The following is a 19,087-nucleotide window of genomic DNA, read 5'->3' on the forward strand; positions in this document are numbered from 1 at the left end:
CTCCCTGATCGTTATTAAATGGCCGCTATCGCATGTCAAATCACATCATTACATCATATCTGGAGAATGGTTATGAAAAGCATACAATGAAGGCTTTAATCTCTTCTCATCTCATCTTCATCACCTTCTTGAAGATCTTCGGGGAACCCAGAAGTTCTAGAAGAGTATCGGCAGCAACAATCTGAATTGTAGCTAATTGACGAAGAAGGACATTAAATATCGAGTACCAGCAGTTGAGGTCAGTACCAGGGCAGGTATAGGACCAGGAAGAAGATAGTATCTTAACGCAGCGTCGAAAAACTATAAAGTTCACCTTCAATCCATATCAAATCCCATTTCAACAATGGTGTGTTGAATATCATCCAAGTTTGAAATGCTTTTTTTTTGTTATTCCTTTCCAAAATTGCTAATCCATCTCCACCTCACCCTCTGGTCCTGCGATCCTTCCCCTTTCTCTGCGATCTTTTCACCGATTTCTCAGCTCCGGTTCAAACGATTCTTCGCCCATAATAACGAATTGTACTCGATTTTTCTACTCATTTGAACATATTCCATCCATCACCATGGATCGACCATCAACCAAAACCAACGCTAACCGCCATCATGGTGTCGTCCCGGAATTTCCGGACTTCATTACATTGCATTTACCATTGATCGTGCCACCCTGACCAACTGATCACCGTTCAGGATGGAAAGACTCCATCCTGCAACTGCCGAAGAAATGGCTCTCGACATCGGAAGCTACCGACGAGTTTGGATTCCCCCAGGTATGTGGTCTGTATATGTGTTCTCTAGGGCCAACAACTGCGACGCCTGCACAACATCGTACCGACCGATCGTTTTAACAAAGCCCGTCTAGGCCTTATGCATGAATGTAAAGATGCTTGTCGCAAGTTGTATAGTCCTCCCGTTACTCATCGCAAACGCACCGTTTTGTTTTTCTTGCTGCCCAGATGCTGCCCAAGGTACCGCTCCCGACGGTGGAACAAACGATGGCCGAGTACGTGCGGGTGCTGCAACCGATCGTCACACCGCAGCAGCTCGAGCGGACCAAATCGATCATTAAGCAGTTTAGCGCCACGATCGGCCCGAGCCTGCAGGAGTACCTGCAGGCGAAGCGGGAAGCCGACGACAACTGGGCGTACTACTACTGGCTCAACGACATGTACATGGACAATCCGCTCCCGCTGCCGATCAACTCGAACCCGGGCATGGTGATGCCACCGCGCAAGTTCACCACCGTTAACGATCTGGCCCAGTTTGCGGCCCAGCTAATCGACCAGCTGATGGACCACAAGGAGATGCTCGAGGGGTTGGTCTCTTACCGGACGCCGTTGTTGGAGCTTTCATGTCATTTCCTTTCCTTTCCAGCGGCGGCTTGAAACAGGAACGAGCGACCTCCCGCGAGAAGGGGCAACCGTTGTGTATGGCACAGTACTACCGGCTGCTCGGTTCCTGCCGCCGGCCGGGCGACCCTCGCGACAGCCAGTACCTGCCGCCGGGCGGAGAGCAGACCGACGCACACGTCATTGTGTGCTGTCGCAATCGCGTAAGCAGTAGTCGCGTGTAAGACGGCACGTTTCCTCTACTAAATCCCCCGTCCCTGTTTTTCCCTCAGATGTACTGCGTCCCGGTAAAGGCGGGCGATCGTGGCCGGCTGAACGAGAACGAGCTGGCCGCACAGCTGCTACACATTCTGAACGAAGCGCCCAGCCTGCCCGAAACGGAGGCAACCGTCGGCATTCTTACCACCGAGCCGCGACCGAAGTGGGCGGCCGATCGGGAGCTGCTACTGCTGGAGGAGCAGAACGCCCGCAACATTGAGCTGATCGAGACGGCGCTGGTCGTGATGTGCATCGACGAGCCGATCCCGCTGTCGTACAATGCGCGCGGCTTCAATGGGTCACCGGCCGGGGCGCACTATGCAGGCGGCCGGGACGAAAGCAACATGGCGCACGAGATGATACACGGCGGGGGCAGTGCGTGCAACACGGCCAACCGGTGGTTCGACAAGACGATGCAGCTAATCATCTGCAACGACGGTACGTGGGGCCTTTGCTACGAGCATTCGCCGTCGGAGGGCATCGCCGTCGTGCAGCTGCTGGAGGGCATTCTGAAGCGCATCGACGAGGCGGCGACGGCGAAGGATGGCCCCGGCACGGCAACCGCGGACCGGCTACAGCTGCAGCAGTCCCATCTGCCACCGCCGGAGCGGCTGGAGTGGATCGTCCGGCCGGAGATTGAGCGGCGGCTGCGCGAGGCGGCACGATCGGTGGATAAGTACGATTTAGCTCGTTGTGCTTCGTGTAACCATCGTAAACAATTATTCATACAAAAATTTCACTAATGAGTCGTTATTTGAGTCACGAATCGCATTCTAAAGATGAACCTCTTAAAAGTCATGAATCATTTGAGAATCACGAATCTTCTAAGTGAACAAATTCAAGTAAAAGACAAAGGAACAAACATTCCAGATACAGATAGGTACTCTGATTAAGAGTCATGAACTAAATGAATTCTCAAAGTTAATCAATGAACTAGAATTTAAAATTATGATATCAAGTTTCTTTGTTAAGAGAATCGAATCACGAATCTAATGCTCAATGACTCATGAATCTCAAAAGATTTCATTCTCTTAAGAGACTAGCACACATCTTTAGATATTTATAACCCTTTAGATATTCCAATGCCTAAAGATTCGTGAATCATTGAATGACTTTGAGGAATCACTGAGATTAATGAATCTAAATCTGAGTAACCCATTGAATCGAGTTGAATCCCTTCGCTATACCTCATTACTACTTAACCCCTCACATTCTAGACGGATTGAGGATCTCGACTTCTATGTCTACCGGTACAAGCCGTACGGGAAGAACTTCATCAAAGCCTGCCAGGTCAGCCCGGACGTGTACATTCAGCTGGCACTGCAGCTCGCCTACTACAAGTAAGTGGCGCGGACAGCGATGCAAACGTTCACCAGACATCATTCCTCGCACCCACTCCTCACTCTCGTCGTTCCAGGCTCTATGGACATCTGGTCAGCACGTACGAAAGTGCCTCGACCCGGCGGTTCCTGCTCGGGCGGGTCGACTGCATCCGCTCCGCCAGCCTGGAGGCGCTCGAGTGGGCCAAAGCGATGTGCCAGGGCGAGGGCGCGAACGTGACGCTCGAAAGCGACAAGGAGGACGACTACAGTGCCGAGGCCGCCGGGGATGTCAAAAAAGTAACTTTCAGTATTTACAGTGTATGTAAAGAACCAATGCAAAAAGTCGCCCTCTCCCCTACTTCCCATTCCCCATATCCCGTGAGTTCTCCGGACACACACGCACACACACACACACAACTCCTCTATGATTCGGCCAGCTTCCTTCACCTCTTCCTATTCGAACACATCGAACTATCGCTGCATCCTTGGATGTGAGAGGGTTGCCTAGAGACTCGCGCTAGACTAATATTGTGCGTATGCTTTTCCGTCGCTTGGTTGCGGTTTTTCTTTCCTCTTTTGTTTGGTTTTTTGGTACTTTTTTTTGTTGTTCTTCCTTCGCTTGTTGTCGTCTACAGAAGGACCATCTGCGGGAGCTGTTCCGATGTGCCGCCGCCCGGCAAACCGAGGTCATGGTGCAGAACATTCTCGGCTACGGCATCGACATCCATCTGCTCGGGCTGAGGGAGGCCTGCCGGGAGCGGGAGGGGATCTTGCACGAGCTCTTCACGGACGAGTGTTACAAGATTGCTAACTGTTTTCTTCTTTCCACTAGCCAGGTACAGGGTAGGGAAAGCGAGGGGAAGGACGGAGGAGATGAACTTGCACTTGGATGACACGCACTAGACGGCACCCCACCATGCACACGCGCACCCGGGATAAGCGTTATGATATCTACTGCACCAACGCACCGAATGCACCCCACCCCAAAAAACCACCACTGTGGGTACTGCACCACTGTCTCATTTCAATTGCACCCCGCGGCACCCTCGGACAGATATGGAACCTCGCGTCACTCCCCGTGGAGCTCGTCGAACAAATTCGGAAGGACAAAGTCGCCGTTTTGTATCATTAAAATTAACTTAACTTTTTTCTTCTATTTCACTCCCGCAATCATTCGCTTGGCGCCCTCTCTCTCTCTCCCTCTTGCAACATATTTTAGGTGGCCTGCTCGACCAACAGCTTCATGGGGTATGGACCGGTCACACCGCACGGCTACGGTGCGTCGTACAATCCGCACCCGAACGAAATCATCTTCTGCCTTTCGGCCTTCTTCACGTCGGACAAGACGAGCGCGTCCCGGTTCGCCCGCTCGCTGCAGGATTCGCTCGACGCCATGCGCGATTTGCTCTCCTAAGCAGCATCATAACACACATAAGAAAAAAACCCCTCTTCTTCTTCTTACTAAAAACAAACATGTTCGCTACTAATTCGCTACTATACATCGCCGGTGGCCTTAAACGAACGAACACGAACACGGAGAATGGAATGAAGCGCAACGGAGGATAAGGACGATCGTGAAGATCGCTTGCAGCAGGAGCAAAGGTGTAGTGCGCTAAAGCGGGCGTACACATGAAACATATCAAGAAAACGAAACATATCAGTTTTAATCCAAATTGGTCTGTGTAAAGCTTTCGTATCGTGCGATCTTTCCCGGGAAGATCCGGGAAGATTCACACCGATCGCGGAACAACCAAAGAAACGGATACATATCATTAGCTTGTAAGGGAATAGTGGTGGTGCTGGAAGGCAACTTTCCGGCCGCCGAATAGTGTTACTATATACAAAACTATAACAACCGTAGGGACAAGGGAAGGATAGGAATTGTTCGTTTGTTTGTTGTTGTTGTTGCTATTTCTCTCCCCTTGAAGGCGTGTGGGGCTTTCGCAAAGTATTACACACACGTTCCCCCCCGCTGCTTATTATTGTGATTTTACCCGTTATTGATTATTATCAATTCATCAAAACTGGATAATCGTGTAGTAGCAATATATACAAATATACCACACTTCTGTTGATCGCGTACAGCCGTATGTCGTGCACCCGCGGTTGGTGATGCAGAGACGTTCGTCCCCCTTTAAGGGTGGTGTGTGCGCGATTGGAAGTTTTAGTTGATAAAGCCCAATGTAAAACATTAGCAATGATGTAAGTGCAGCTAAAATCCGTTGCTTAATTCTATCGCATATTGTTGATGTAGTTGTGATTCTTGTTGTTAAAAGAAACCCGATTTTAAAGCACTCTCTATTTATCCAATAACATGAGACTAAAGCATTTAGCATTCCAACTGATGGCAAGCGTTAAACCATGCGTTGTTGTTAATAAGTTCACTTCAAAAGGAACATTGTATCGAAAAAAAAGGATTATTAGCATAACAAGAAACAGGGCGACCACTTTCTTTCAGCAGGTCAAACGTACACTTATATTATCTTAAACAAATGCTTAGAAACGTTACTTGCTTACAGAGATGTATTTTAGTAAAGAAAAACCCCAAGAATGCGTTTTAAACGTTATGGTTATGTTATGTGCTTTTGTTCAGGGCTTATTTACACCAGATTCAAGCAGGTCATTATTATTGTAGCAAATATTTAAAAGACATGTTGATTGAAAATCCACTTTTATGAGTTGCGCTACTGCTAAATAGCGCAACAAAAAAAATACAAAACTATCAAAGTATATAAGTAACGTATTAAAAAGGCTATCCTATTGAAGTAGCATCGGAAAATGCATAGTGCACCCCGCAAACACATTGATGCAAGTGTGTGTGTGTGTGCATTGGCAGTGCATTTATAGTTGTAGCAGTAGTAGTAGCACACACCTCCATGGCATTGCATGAGCTCAGTATATACATGTATACATATTTAATATGCCCGCACAGTATAATCTTGTCCATTCATCATTAGGCGCATGGAATCGAACGATTCAGGTAAAAAACGTATATAACAATATACATTATTAACTATTAGCATATTGGAAAAACCGAAAGATTTCATCACAATCGTGTCGACCCGACCGATAATCGTTTGCATCGTGAACAATGCGTGAATTCCCGTTTAGAAAGGTTAGTGCAGAAGAATGTAACAGAGAGTGGCAGAAGAAGCCGATAAAGAAGCCGTGCACGTGCACTGTCAATTGAACAAAATTGCTTCGAGCACTGGCTAGCTACGATCGTTTGCGGCATGTCGTGTCCGGCAAGGTAGGAGCTTCACGGTGCATTGGACACATTACTATCGCACGCCATACCCATATCAACACCATTAGGAACGATTAACATACATATCGATTACATATCAGCTCTATAAAAGCATAGTAAAGGAAGAAAAAACGAAACAAATCCTACCACTTCAGCGGATCAGGCCCCGCCAAAGTGTCTCCTACACATGTCACATTTTTTAGCAACGATGCCACGCGCATCACGCATCCATCGCACTTAACGCAAGCAGATGTTTGCAGTTTTGCGCGGTAGAGTAAACGCAGCAGCAAAATGCATGCATTTGGCTGTGGCGCGTGGTAATAGCGTTTAGGGATTATTCACAGCCATTTAAGGTTGTGGTGTTAAGTATGGTGTTGTTGTTCAATGAGTACGAACTATTGCTAGCATTTAGTGGCGTGTGTATACATGTTTAGACGGGCGTTTTCTGTTATCTCAGCGAGGCTGCCGGGTGGTGGATGGCGTGTACCGAGTATTAAACTTGCTTTTAGCTTTTAGCAATGTGTTTAAAACGGTGTTTAACTCTGCTGTCGCTGTAGACTACTGCTGTTTTGTGCTTATCCCGCGTAACATATGGTTTGAGTTTCAGCACACGATCGATTCGTGGCCAACTTCATGGAAAAGGCTTAAGTAAACAGTAAAAACAAAAATCACATTTTACTCAGAACGTGCTTATTGAGGGAATCAACTCAAAATACGAGTTGGGAGTGTTTAGTACAATTTAAAATGCCCCATAATCATGATGGTCTATCGGCTGCCATGCCCTGTTACGCAGTAAGCCTGTTACGCAAATGTCGGTCGTGTGCGTGTTGTGAGTGAACGTACTATAATGAATCAATAATAATAAAAAGAATCAACTACCCGTACAGCAGAGCAAAACCAAAACTTTGTGTTGCTTTATCGTTGCATTCAGTTCTTTCCAGTTCAAATGTTCAGATATTTGTACATACGATATTTTAGGTTTTTGCATTGCAGATTACTGCACACTGCAACATGTTACATGTATTATTTTGTGTTTAAACACTTCGTACAAACTTGGAGGTCCTGTCGCTGTATCTTACATTTAAAAAATATACCCGTTCATTCTTAATCTAATAGGTGTTTGATCACTGACAATTACGTAAGTATATATAGAGCAGCAGTTTCTATTTGATCGAAAACCAAAACAGTAGAACGTGGAGAGGCAGTCAAAAACGAAGTAAAACCAGCAATTGGGGCCTGGGGAGGTACACATGTTTAAGTAGTCGGTGTACTACTAAGTCCTATTTGCGCATAGCGCAGTGTTTGTGGGGAGTGTTTGTTTTTTTTTACTTACTACGGTGTAAAACATGTATAATAAAGTCATACTTACGGACACGCACACACATACATTACGACGACAAAACATTAAGCACTGGCCACCAATTATGTTCCCTTCGGCTTTGTTCCTTTTTCCGTTCCTCATTCGCACGTGTGTTGGTGTGAATACCTCGTGATTAGGCAACACTGTGTACACTCTGAGTGTAAACTTTTCAGCTTAAGTAAAACTAATAGCAGTAAACAAACCAAGACTATTTGCCTCCGCGTCTTAGCTAACCGCGACAAGAGTCCTAAGAGCTGGCGCTGGTAGTAGACTTTAAATTCCGCCGGAATGTTCCACGTAGCTTCTTGTCGATTGCCTCAGGATCGTAGAAAGTAAACTGCAAGAGATTGAGTAGTAGTTATTCATGTTACTTCTCGTCCTTGCCCGATGTCCCCCTTCCCTCGAACTGCTTCTTACCTTGCAGAATATGTGCTGCAGCAGCTCGTCCGCCTTCTGACGATCCTTCGGATCGTGCTGCAAACATATGCCGACGAAATCTTTGCCCTCTTCGGAGAGATTTTCTGGAATTTCGGGCGATTCGCCCATGCCCACTTTGAACATGATTTGAAAGTTCGAATCAAACTGATGCCACGGTCGCTGTTGGAGGGGTTTGGAATGAAAAGCAGTTAAAGAGAGCGAAAATTGCAAACCAATCGAACCCGGATCTACTTACCCGTCCCGATGACATTTCCACCACGACACAACCAACCGACCAGATATCGGCAGCCCGGCCATGCCCCTCCGTGTTGTTGCGTGTGAACACTTCCGGTGCCATATACGCTGCGGAGTAAACAAAAAACAAACAAGTAGACACAACAATTAAGACACTGTACTGTAGTAAAACACTACACCTTTCCGCTTACCTTGCGTCCCGACGTATCCCTTCAGTTCACCCGCCATCGTGGTGTGGGCCTGTATCTTGACGGCCGAGCCGAAATCGCCCAGCTTCAAACAGTTGCCGTCCTTGTGCAGGAATATGTTGGCCGTTTTGATGTCCCGGTGCACGACGCCGTTCCGATGCAGCTCGGCGACGGCCGACAGCAGCTGGTGCGTGTAGCGACGCGTTTGCGCTTCCGGCAGTCCACCGTTCAGCTCGACCAAGCTCTCGAGCGTACCCTCCGGGCAGAGTTCCATGAAAATGATCAGCTCTTCCTGCGAAAACAAATGAAACGAACATGATTATTACACACATAATGATTGCCGTCTTCTTGCGCCACCCCTGGTCCACTTACCCGGTGCACTTCCACTCCGTAATACTTCACCAGGTGCTGATGGCTGATACCTTCGAAAATCTTCAGCTCCTCCGCCACCTTCCGTATGGCGGCCGTTTCGCCCGGCTGTATGGCGATCTCCTTCATCGCCATCAGCTCGCCGGTCGAGTTGTTCACCGCCGTGTACACCTTGCCGAACCGGCCCTGCCCAATCTTGATGCCCCGGTGCCAGCTAAAGTTGACGCTGCGCGCCCGGTTGAGCGTGCGGCTGTAGTAGCTAATTTCTTTCACATTTCCGATCAGGTTTCGCTCCCGCAGCCACTCGTCCAGCTCGCAGTCGAGCTTGTTTACCGCGTCGCGCACACGCAGCTGGCGCAGCGGGCGCGTACCGTGGACGCACAGCTCCCCCGCCACCAGCGATGCTGCGTTCGGAGTCGAGGGGACGCGCAACTTCACCTCGGTCACGTTATCGCAGGACGTCTGCTTGCGGTACAGGTCGGCCGCTTCGATCGGGCTGTTTGTGCGCAGCATTACGCCGTCCTCCCGCAGGCTGAGCTGATTCTGGAAGCTTTTGCTCGGCAAGTTAACCATCGGAATCGAGGCCCGGCCCGTCGTTACGGTGGGCGTGCCACCGCCCGCCGCCGCTGCTGCTGCTACTGCTGCTGCCGACGGTGACGGTGACGATTTGCGCGACCGCGGCGACTTGCGTATGCGCTCCGGCTCGCGTATGTTACCGATCACGTGCGAGATGCATGCGTCCATCTTGAGCTTCAAATCCTCAAACTCCGCATCGGTCAGGTGGCTGGTGCAGAGCGGATCGCAGGCGGCAATCAGAAACTCCAGCCCCTGGTTCGCCCACCGGGGCCGCAGACCGCGCCCCCGCTCGCACCGCTCCATCACAAAGTTCATCCATAGCTTCGCGAACTGTATGATCGCCTTGGCCAGCATCAGCTCGGACTCGCCGTCCCGGCAGTTGTTCAGCCTGGTCTCGTACAACCGCGCCACATCCTTGTGGTACTCGAACCCAAACTTGTACCCCTGGTGCAGTATCTCGCGCACCCGCGTCAGCGCCCCGAGACGGTCGATTTCGTCGAACTCTTCCAGCGATTCGTCCGAACACAGCAGCTGCAGCTCCTCGATCACGGCCGCCAGCTTGTTGCGCAGCAGCAGCGCGTTTCGTTTCAGCATCTGCAAGCTTTCCACCACCTCCGAGCAGACGGGGCTGCGTGTGTGGCCAATCGGGTTTGCCGCATCGGGCGCGCCTCGCGCACTGCGCCGCAAGCTGCCACTGCGCAGCACCACACCGACCAGCTCGAGATCGTCACCATCGTCACCGCCGTTGAGCAGCTCGCTCTCCGAGTCGTCCTCGCAGTGATCCCGATGGAAGTCGGCATGCTCCAGATCACGGAACAGCGTCTTGGCGAACGCCATCGTTTTCAGTGCCTTCTCGCGCGACACCGTAAACATGCGCTGCGTCTCGCGGCACAGCGCAAAGAACTGCCACTTCTTGCCATCCGTCGTCGAGTCGATCTGCTGGCTCTTCTCCATCAGCTCTTTCAGCTGGCGCATCATATCGCTCCCGGTGCGCTCCAGCACCCGCTCGACGATGCTGCAGAAGCGCCGGGCCGCCGGTCCGTGCTCCCGCGGTATCATCGGGCTGATGAGCTTGGTAAAGCGCCACTCCTCGTCCAGCACCGCCTTCTGGTGGCCCTCCGGCACCGTGTCCAGTATCCACTGTTCGCACAGCTCCAGGTACAGCTCGAAAATGTTCCGCACCGTGTCGTCGAACAGCTCCATCTGGTGCATGTACTTGTTCAGCTCCTGCTCCCGATCGGACAGCACCGTGTTGATGTGCTTCTGGAACCGCTCCCGGTGTATCATGGCGAGCGTGAGGCCCTCCTTCAGCTCCTTGATGTGCTGCTCGAGGCTGAGCGGGTTCGGTTGCTTCGGGCGCGTTTCGAGCCGCATCTTCAGAAACTCGTGTATCACCTCGAGCGGGATGAGCGACAGGAACAGGAAGGCGGACACGTACGAGGGAAGGTTGAGCTGCTTCGCCTCCTCGCTCCACGCACCGTACCGGCGCAGCTCGATCTCCTGTTCGCGCTCGAGCGGCGGCTCTATGCACGGCACATCCTCCTCGTCGAACAGGCAGTCGTCCTCCTGCTGGCGGCCCGGCTTTTCCAGCGTCAGCTGTGCCTTGCGCAGCACCACGTTGTGCAGCCGGTGCAGGAACGTGAGCGATTTGCCCAAGCCACGACACTTTAGCACATTTTCGATGTATTTCCTGCAAAAACGGGGAGGGCAGTTAGTCAAAAAAGAGCTTCGCCAAAACTTACATTTCCAACTCACCGGTATAAGGCATTTCCCATGCTTGAGGCCGACTGGGCCGACAGCTCCGTCAGTGTGTGTTCGTTGTAAAAGTTTAAATTGTTCATGTACCGCCCGTACTCGGTGTCGCCCGGATACGGTCGCTCCCGGTTAAGCGACAGGTCGGAAAAGTCCGTCTCGTCGCTGTTCACGCTCTCGGACGCGCTGCCATCGCCTGCACAGCATCCACCACCGTCCGCAAACTGGACCCGCTTCGAGCAGTTACTGCTTGTGCCCGATCCCGAGCCGGACGTGCTGCCACCGCCACCGTTCGCACTGTAATGTGCGCCACTGTCCGCGCTGCTGCCACTTTCGTCCTGCACCGACGACGAGGACGACCCTTCCGCATGGTGCTCCATGATGGGCCAATGGATGGACGATTCCTTCTTCGACGGACCCTGCAACCGGGCGAGCAGCTTGCCCAATATCAGCAGCGTCATACGGTGCTGGCGCGTCATGTTGTACCACAGGCACATCGCCTTGACGCGGTTCACGAACGCTTCGCTCTGGTACACCGGGAACGCGCTGCCCATCGCACGGGACGACGGAAACAGGCACTCCTTCGATTCCAGCCGCAGCAGCAACTCCTCCACCTGCTTCATCGCGGCCGTCTGCACCTCCAGACAGTCCTTGCAGTACATCGACAGGCAGCCGAAGCAGAACCGATTGCCCTCCACGCCACCACTCCCACCAGTGGTAGTGGCCGTCTCAATACCGCTGTCCGCTGTCGTCCCGGTGCTCGTTTCGCTTCCCGCCCGCCGCACGGCGGCCGGTTTGCGCTGGAAGCGAAAGGACATAATTTCTTCCAGCAGATCGCCGATCTCGTGCCGCGCCTGGCACAGCAACCGGTCCTGCTGCTCGATCGACCGGTCCGCATGCCAAGCCTGCAGCTCGAGCCAGATCAGATCGTTCACGTGCGTCTGCCACAGGCGCTCCTCGTTCGACAGGACGCCCGACCGGGCCGCCCGCTCCTTGTCCACGCTACCGAGCTTGATCAGGTCGGAAAAGGTCGCGTGGAAGTTGATCCTGTTCTGCGGTATCGCACAGTCGACCGTTCGCGCCCCGCCCACACCCTCGATAACGCCCGGCTGGCTGTTAAAGATGACATCACGATACGCAACCGGCGGTGCCGAGATCCGACACCCGACCGGCCGGGACGTTACGCTCATGAACCGATTGCACGACTCGATCAGTGTCGGCGGCGGGGCGGGCGTTCCAGTCGCAACACTGCCGACTGCCACCAGCCCACCTAGTCCGCCCGGAACCGATAGTGGTAAGCTTTCCGCTCGCTCCTCCAGCACGGGCCCGCCCGCTCCAGCCGGAAGCTGCGAGCCGTAGTTGGCGGACGCACGCAGCGGCAGTACGGTGGCAGCGGCCGACATTTTTATGTCTCGCTCCGAGTCACGCAGCAGCTGGGTCGATCGTTTGTCGCTGCGTACCTTCTCCTCGCCGTTTGCCGGTTCCATGATCATCTGGTTGAGCAGGGCGCAGTCGACGGTGTTGCGCCGGTCGGTACGCGGGCGGGCCAAACGGCCACCACCCGTACGCATCTTCACCGTTCCCTCCCTGGGGAAAAATAGAGCAAAAGAGGGGGTATTAAACTTGAATTTAAACATAAATGTGTACACAAGATCAGCATGACTTTTTTTAACGCAAATATACACACAAGTCTTACGCGTGACCACAATTGATTTCTAATCTGATAACGTCAACAAATAGAAGGAAAACGAACTCCATTCGTTTTTTGATGAATCATCATGGCCTTAGTTTAATACTCGGCTAAACATTGCACTCTTGAAAACGTTTGTACTTCTGTCGATTATGTGTCGATTATCATTTAACAGAAAAATTGTGTAAATGTGTAACAGAAACTTCAAACAAGTATATCAATTGCAGCACCACTTCTAATCGCTCTTACACATACAGGCGCACGGGGTTTTGCTATTTAAAAACGGTAATCTTAGGAGTGGAACGAAAACACACACTTCCTTCCAGGCTATCGAGCGCCTATTTTTAAACGCCGTCTTGTTGCGCTTGACAGTCGTTTGCAATTTTTATCTAATCACACTCAAGCAATGCACTTTTGATCCGTTTTTTACTTCATGTGTGTGTGTGCGTGCCTGTGTATGTTTGCTCGTTGCGTCTAGCTACGCTTCCATTACGATCGATCGGACCCCGGACCTCCCACGAACCACCGCAAAAAAGGGGGGAAAAGGCACGTCTTTGCACTATCCAATCGGCAATAAAAGCATGGCAGTGTGGCATCCCTTCAAACCGCACCCCCTCCCCTCACCGCAACACCACCATACTCACATCCTTTGCTTGCTGCTGCGGTTTTTGTTCTTTATGCGCGTCCGCGGCGGCGTACTGCCATACTGATCGGCCCACTGATTCAGCACCTCGTCGATGGACGACGCGTGCAGCGCTTCCTCCAGCTCCTGCGACTCGGTCGAATCGGCAAATTCCTCCCCGCGGAACTGTCGCGTGGCGCCCGGTTCGGTATTGCTGGGGAAAAAAGGGGAAAGAAGAAGCACATGTAACGAATGGTGGTACAGCAGCTGGACCGGATGTGCGTCCGAGTGTGTGTGTGGTGGTTCAAACGCACTTAAACGCACTGTAGTAAAAGTAAAGGAAGAATTTCCCTTTTCTTTGCTATTTCCCACAAACAAACGGACACACAGCGGGTTGCCGATGGTGGCGGACGGTAAACGCGAACTAAACCGATACGCGGTAACCCTCCCGGCAGCAGCACAGACACCAAAAAGAAGGTGTTGGGTCGGGCTGTTTCGCGCTCTAGCAGCCAAATCAAGACAAGGTTCTTATCTTATCATCAAGCGCACGATGTGTGTGTTGCCTGCTGCTGCTGCTGTTGCTCCTGCCCACTGGACACTGCCCGGCGAGGTAAAGGTATTGTGTAGGTCTCCTTCACGACGGTTAGATCGGGGGGTTTCTTTTGCTTCCCTTTTTTCTGCTCGTGTTGTATGCGTAAACCGACAAGCCATTGGTAGAAAACCCGATACCGAACCTAGGACATACAGTTTGATCGCTTTATGGACCGGGCAAGAAGGAGAGAGAGAGAGAGGATCCGACTTTACATTGTAGCTAGCTGAAATATGGAAGGGATTTTCCGAGCCGGGCGATGCGATTTTGATGAATAATGTCACCCAACTGTTGATCCAGCTGACGAATGTGTGCTGTGTGTGTGTGTGTGCTTTGGCTAAACAAGAAAGCATCAAGAGATAACACAGATCGCACACACAAAGCATTCCAGAAAGCGTTGCTTGGCATTAGAAAAATGGAAATGTCCATACTGCATACGTCACCGGCAGTTCGATCGGTTGAACGTCACAAGACAATCAGGCAGAATACGCTGTATTAATCGTTGCTGCTCTTTTAGCAGTAACTTTTAAGCATCAAGCTCACACGTTACGTACGATATGTACAAAGGGGGCGCAAACTAACACAGCGCCACATCGTCGCCGCCACTAGTACGCGTTTTTGCCGGCAACGACACGTGTCCCGTTCACGCGTTAAATCGCGCTATCGCCTAGATAGTGTGCCAAGAGGGGTAGGGGGTGGATGGTAGTAGTGCCGTGTATTACTTCCCATCCTCTGATCGCTTATCATTAATTATACAACACGATACAATGCGCCCGATCCACGCCCGCATCCCCCCGCCCTTTGTCTTCCCGGTGTGGCACACGATCAGTATCAACGTCTCCCGGACAAATGCTGCAAAAACACAACCTTCCATCCGAAAAAAAAAACCGGCGATTGATTGTACACTGTATTCACCCAACCCCGGATCACCATTTGAAGTGGATTGTGGGCTGATATGGCGGCTGTTGGACTTGATGGAACATTGTCACTGACCTTTTCCCGGTCCTCCCGATAAGATCGTGTATCTCGCTATCATGGACCAGGGGGTGGGGAGGACAGGTATTAATTTTGTTTTAATGAAACCTCACAAACACACAAACACGCACGGAAAATCAACCGCTATAGGGGTATGTTACAGATTTCACTACACTCCCGTCCGCACGGTGGCAACGCACTGCCGTCGACGCGGTAGCGACACAGCGCCAGCCGATCTCTTTGCGCTAATTGTGACGACAAACAATGCGCAAAGCGGGTTGAGTGGCAAGGGGGATATGTTACGCTGAACCCTATCAGCCCGTTTCTACCCGGTGGTAATGCCCTAAATTAGCTGACGAAGTAGATTTTGGAGTGCCTTCACTAACACGTTTCACGAGATCCCTTCAACTTTCTGGCTGAAATAGTGGTGGTGGTGGTTGGTGCCGCCTGCTAGAGCCCGCCATGGGCTATTTTTGCGCCACAGGCCGTTCGCGATCGAATTACACACGTTCATTATGCATTTATGGAGGGAGCAGGGGGTAAGCGGTCCAAGCTGCATACCGTCGCACCGCGTCCATTACTGCTGAAACGACGCATCGTTCAATCGTGTAAATGCCACCACAAAAAATCCTACAAGACACACGCTATCACCCTTTTGCCGCCCATCATTCATCGTGACCTTCGGGCCGTTTCGTTTGTTTGTTTAGCAATACTCTTCGGCGGGCTTGTCCTCCCCCTCCTATCCACCCAACCGTATGATGGGTATAGTATAGTGCTAGCTCTGTCTGGTTCCGTATGTTACGCACTGGGCACAACACTTACCTGCAGACCGTCTCGGTACTGTCACTGTCCTCATCCTCGTCGGTGCTAAAATCAATCGGTATTCCGACCCGCTGCTTCCAATCCGCATCGGCCATCGTTCGGCCGGGGGCAGAATGTACCGTCGGAGCGACCCCCCCCCCGTGCTGACGACACAATCGCCGTACTGATCACCCTCCTGCTCCTTCGTGTTCCGCCTACCAGCACACGATATGCTCACCAACCGATTGCAATGCTTTGAGGCTGCCGTCGGGCGTACATTGTGGCGGGCGCAGCACAAAACGGCCAACCTGGGGCAAATTGGAAACTTGTACAGGTTTTTCACCCAGCCTTTCTACGTAATGCCACCGTGTGCACAGCGCGCAGCAGGTCGTTTTCGCGTGCAGTACCCAACTTTCCCAGCTGTTGCAGTTTCCCCGCAGTGCAAGTGACAGCGATTTGCGAGGGCGCGCGAGGGCTCGCACTCCATACAAGTTCACTGCTCCAGAGCCCTCGCATTAAAGAGCTTGCGAGCCTTGGAAATGTCATATGAGCGAGACAGCTGTATGTCAAGGGTATGGCTATCTCTTTCTGGCAAGAAAAAAGCTCCGAAATGCAACGGTGTTGGTGGACAAAATTTAAATGGCCAAAAATTTTGACCACACACACTCTCTCTCCCGGTGCCTTCCCCTGTCTTCTCTTCCTTCAGGCCCCTTCCTCTTATTTTCGCGCGCCGCTCGCTTGTGTGCGATAGCTCATCAGCTGGTACTGGTATATGGTAGGGTTGTAGTTGTATCTTGAATTGGCGATTGGTACATATATATGTAGTGTATTTGGTTTTACCTGTGACCTTGACGATGCGAGAGCCGATCAATTCTGGTGTTGAAGCAATATTTGTGCTATGCTGGTGGTTGCCGTTCCGTGCCGTTTCTGATGTGGCCATTTGATCGCCATGTCGATCAACGGTTATGAAGCCAATTTCAAACGAGCGAAAGTGAAGGAATAATTCCGTACCGGAAATTTGATTTTTTATCAAGTGTGATACTCCAATGGTGATCTCAACCCGATGTAAGCTGGTTTTAACGGCCATATGTGATAATGTACTCATGTGTTAAAAAATGTCGCATTTTTTTCTTTCCTGATATTCCCGAAAATTGACCCATAATTCAAATACGATTTGACTATTTTCATTGATTCCTCATACAACGCATGGAAAGAGGTAAACTGGCATCGCCAATTCATTCATCTCCGCTCCCAACCATTCATCACCCGAACCACCCACAACCTCATCATTCCATCCACATGCAACGACATTTCCCTCTTTTTTAACAGCAAAGGTCTCAACCGAAGCTTCTACAGACTGCTGCTTTCCATTTTCCTGTTTCTTCTTCTTCTATTTGCCGTATCCATCTACCTGGTCATGCCAGCCAATGCAAGCTTTTGCGTCTTTTTAGTACCACACATCCGGCTGGCCAGTCCTTACTACGAGGGGACCGTCTATATGAGGCTTAAACCTATGACGGGCATGATATTATCATCCTTTATGTATCCAGTGGCGGATCTAACGGTAGGCGGACTAGGCGGTCGCCTGGGGCCCCGCCGATTAAGGGGCCCCGTAGATCGCCATTCTATAGTATGCCGTATGGACAGAGTACTAGCGACAAGGGCCCCCGGAAGGATGGACGTTGGGGCCCCGGGGCTGGCGAATCAATTTTAGAGCCTGTGACTGATGATCGTAGGGCCCCTCGACGGCGTTCAAACTCCCAACAGCCAGTTTAATGCCGCTAACACCCCCCCCCCCCCTCTCCTCCCGGCCCACCATTTACCATTTACAGGGGGCCTCAATTCGTCTTACCGGCTAGGGCCCCCGATACCCTTAATCCGCCACTGTATGTATCCTTTATTTACAACCCTTACATCTGAAATGCATTCAGTTCATTTTTCTTTCCATGTCCGCATAAAAAATTACACAAAATGTGCGACAAAACAACGCATAAACGTCGTTCAACAGCTCTTTGGTTTATTTCTTTTAAAACATGATTATAAAGCCACCTACATCAGGAAGAAGAAGAAGAAAGCCACATACAAAAACACATGCGGAGGGGAGGGGGTTGGAGGGGGAGAATGGCCACTCTCGGTTCCGTGTCAAGATCCTCATTGAGGACATCACACGCTGACAGCGCCTTTTTCAACGGTGAGCCCTCAGGATCGGGCCGTGATCTGCGCACATCCTTTTGAACGTGCCACCAATTGATAATAAAACGTTTGAAACGGACTCTCTCACCCGCAGGTACCCATCTTATACCATCTGCTACACATTATTTGACACACCATGAACAGCTTCCTTTTGTCTGTCCTTGCGAACGACTAAGGGCTGGATCTGGTACCAGCTTAATTCAATGTAATGATGGCAGCTTCCTTGATGTTGGGATTGTAAAACACAAGACGAGGCAAAACGACTTGCGCAATCGAAATGCAGTCCGCAAACATCCAGACAAAATCAACTAGTGAACGTACATAGGAACCTTCTAACAAACTAAATATATGTCATCATGTTTATTCCCCCTTTAAAATGCGTAGTGATTTATGAGAATATAATTTAGATTTATTTATCTTAAATGATGTGTAAAAGCCGCACATACGAGTGGAGGCCCTAAGCAGTCACACAAATGTAGGCTTGGTTTAAGCGTCTAGCAGGGAAATATTCTAAACTAGAGAAGGATTTAGTAGCAATTTAACTTCGAGCGAGGGGGGGAGAGGGGGGGGGGAGGGGGGGGGGGTTCCTTTTTTGGGGCCCCTCAAGACCACGGGGCCCGACGCGGCCGCTTAATTTGCTTAGCGCTTATTCCGCCCCTTGACACACACGCGCTTGTCAAAACACTTAACTTAAAATTAGGCATATCGATTTATGCCTTAAAGCGTACTTAAGTCTAATCTTAACCCACTTGCGCACATCTACACGACATCACCATAATAGTCTTATCTTGTTAATTCAAATTTTTAATGTTAACACTTCGACGGTCGCGCACACCACTGAACACTAAGAACATCGTAGGCCGCTGGGGATGAATGTTTGCCACCTTTTCGGGGTTCGTCAGCAGCCTGTTCAATACACCTGAGGAAAGATAAAACATTAGGTTTAGAGACAACAGATTTAGATGTAGCGATAGTGCATCTAGAAGGAACTCACTCGTGGGGTTTTTTCTCCTGCCAGGACCGCAATCAGTATTTGACCGCAATCAGTAGTGCGGTTGGTTCGGTCCTGTTGCTGCTGCAGCTATTGTGGGACAGAGGATAATGATCCGAAGGGTTGAATTCCTGCC

At 50.8% G+C, this 19,087-nt stretch overlaps 2 protein-coding genes across 5 annotated transcripts in view; one reads left to right on the forward strand and one right to left on the reverse strand.

The window, feature by feature from the left end:
• LOC120947360 (vesicular acetylcholine transporter-like) overlaps positions 1–6,814 on the forward strand; it is a 37,083-nt gene extending 30,269 nt beyond the window's left edge. The window contains exons 2-9 of one of the 2 annotated variants that reach the window (XM_040362614.2): positions 688–767; positions 954–1,312; positions 1,372–1,549; positions 1,619–2,280; positions 2,822–2,944; positions 3,022–3,244; positions 3,562–3,762; positions 4,146–6,814. In XM_040362614.2, coding sequence (XP_040218548.2) covers positions 954–1,312; positions 1,372–1,549; positions 1,619–2,280; positions 2,822–2,944; positions 3,022–3,244; positions 3,562–3,762; positions 4,146–4,340 — 1,941 coding nt within the window. In that variant the 5' untranslated portion in view covers positions 688–767 and the 3' untranslated portion in view covers positions 4,341–6,814. The remainder of the gene's footprint in view (positions 1–687; positions 768–953; positions 1,313–1,371; positions 1,550–1,618; positions 2,281–2,821; positions 2,945–3,021; positions 3,245–3,561; positions 3,763–4,145) is intronic. The other variant, XM_040362612.2, reaches the window with a different exon arrangement.
• Positions 6,815–7,145: 331 nt separating this feature from the next.
• On the reverse strand, positions 7,146–16,219 carry LOC120947359 (mitogen-activated protein kinase kinase kinase 4). Of its 3 annotated transcripts, none has more exons than XM_040362608.2 (8): positions 15,789–16,219; positions 13,425–13,616; positions 11,094–12,677; positions 8,766–11,028; positions 8,397–8,685; positions 8,207–8,313; positions 7,951–8,130; positions 7,146–7,870 (listed from the first exon to the last, which is right to left on the reverse strand). In XM_040362608.2, the coding sequence occupies exons 1-8, from the start codon at positions 15,881–15,883 to the stop codon at positions 7,781–7,783; spliced, it is 4,800 nt and encodes a 1,599-aa protein (XP_040218542.2). In that variant the 5' UTR covers positions 15,884–16,219; the 3' UTR covers positions 7,146–7,780. The 3 variants fall into 3 exon arrangements, with proteins under 3 accessions (XP_040218542.2, XP_040218544.2, XP_040218543.2); XM_040362610.2 differs by lacking the exon at positions 15,789–16,219 and adding an exon at positions 14,985–15,148; XM_040362609.2 differs by lacking the exon at positions 13,425–13,616.
• Positions 16,220–19,087: the final 2,868 nt, after the last annotated feature.

Source organism: Anopheles coluzzii, chromosome 2, assembly GCF_943734685.1.
Source record: "Anopheles coluzzii chromosome 2, AcolN3, whole genome shotgun sequence".
NCBI lineage: Eukaryota > Metazoa > Arthropoda > Insecta > Diptera > Culicidae > Anopheles > Anopheles coluzzii.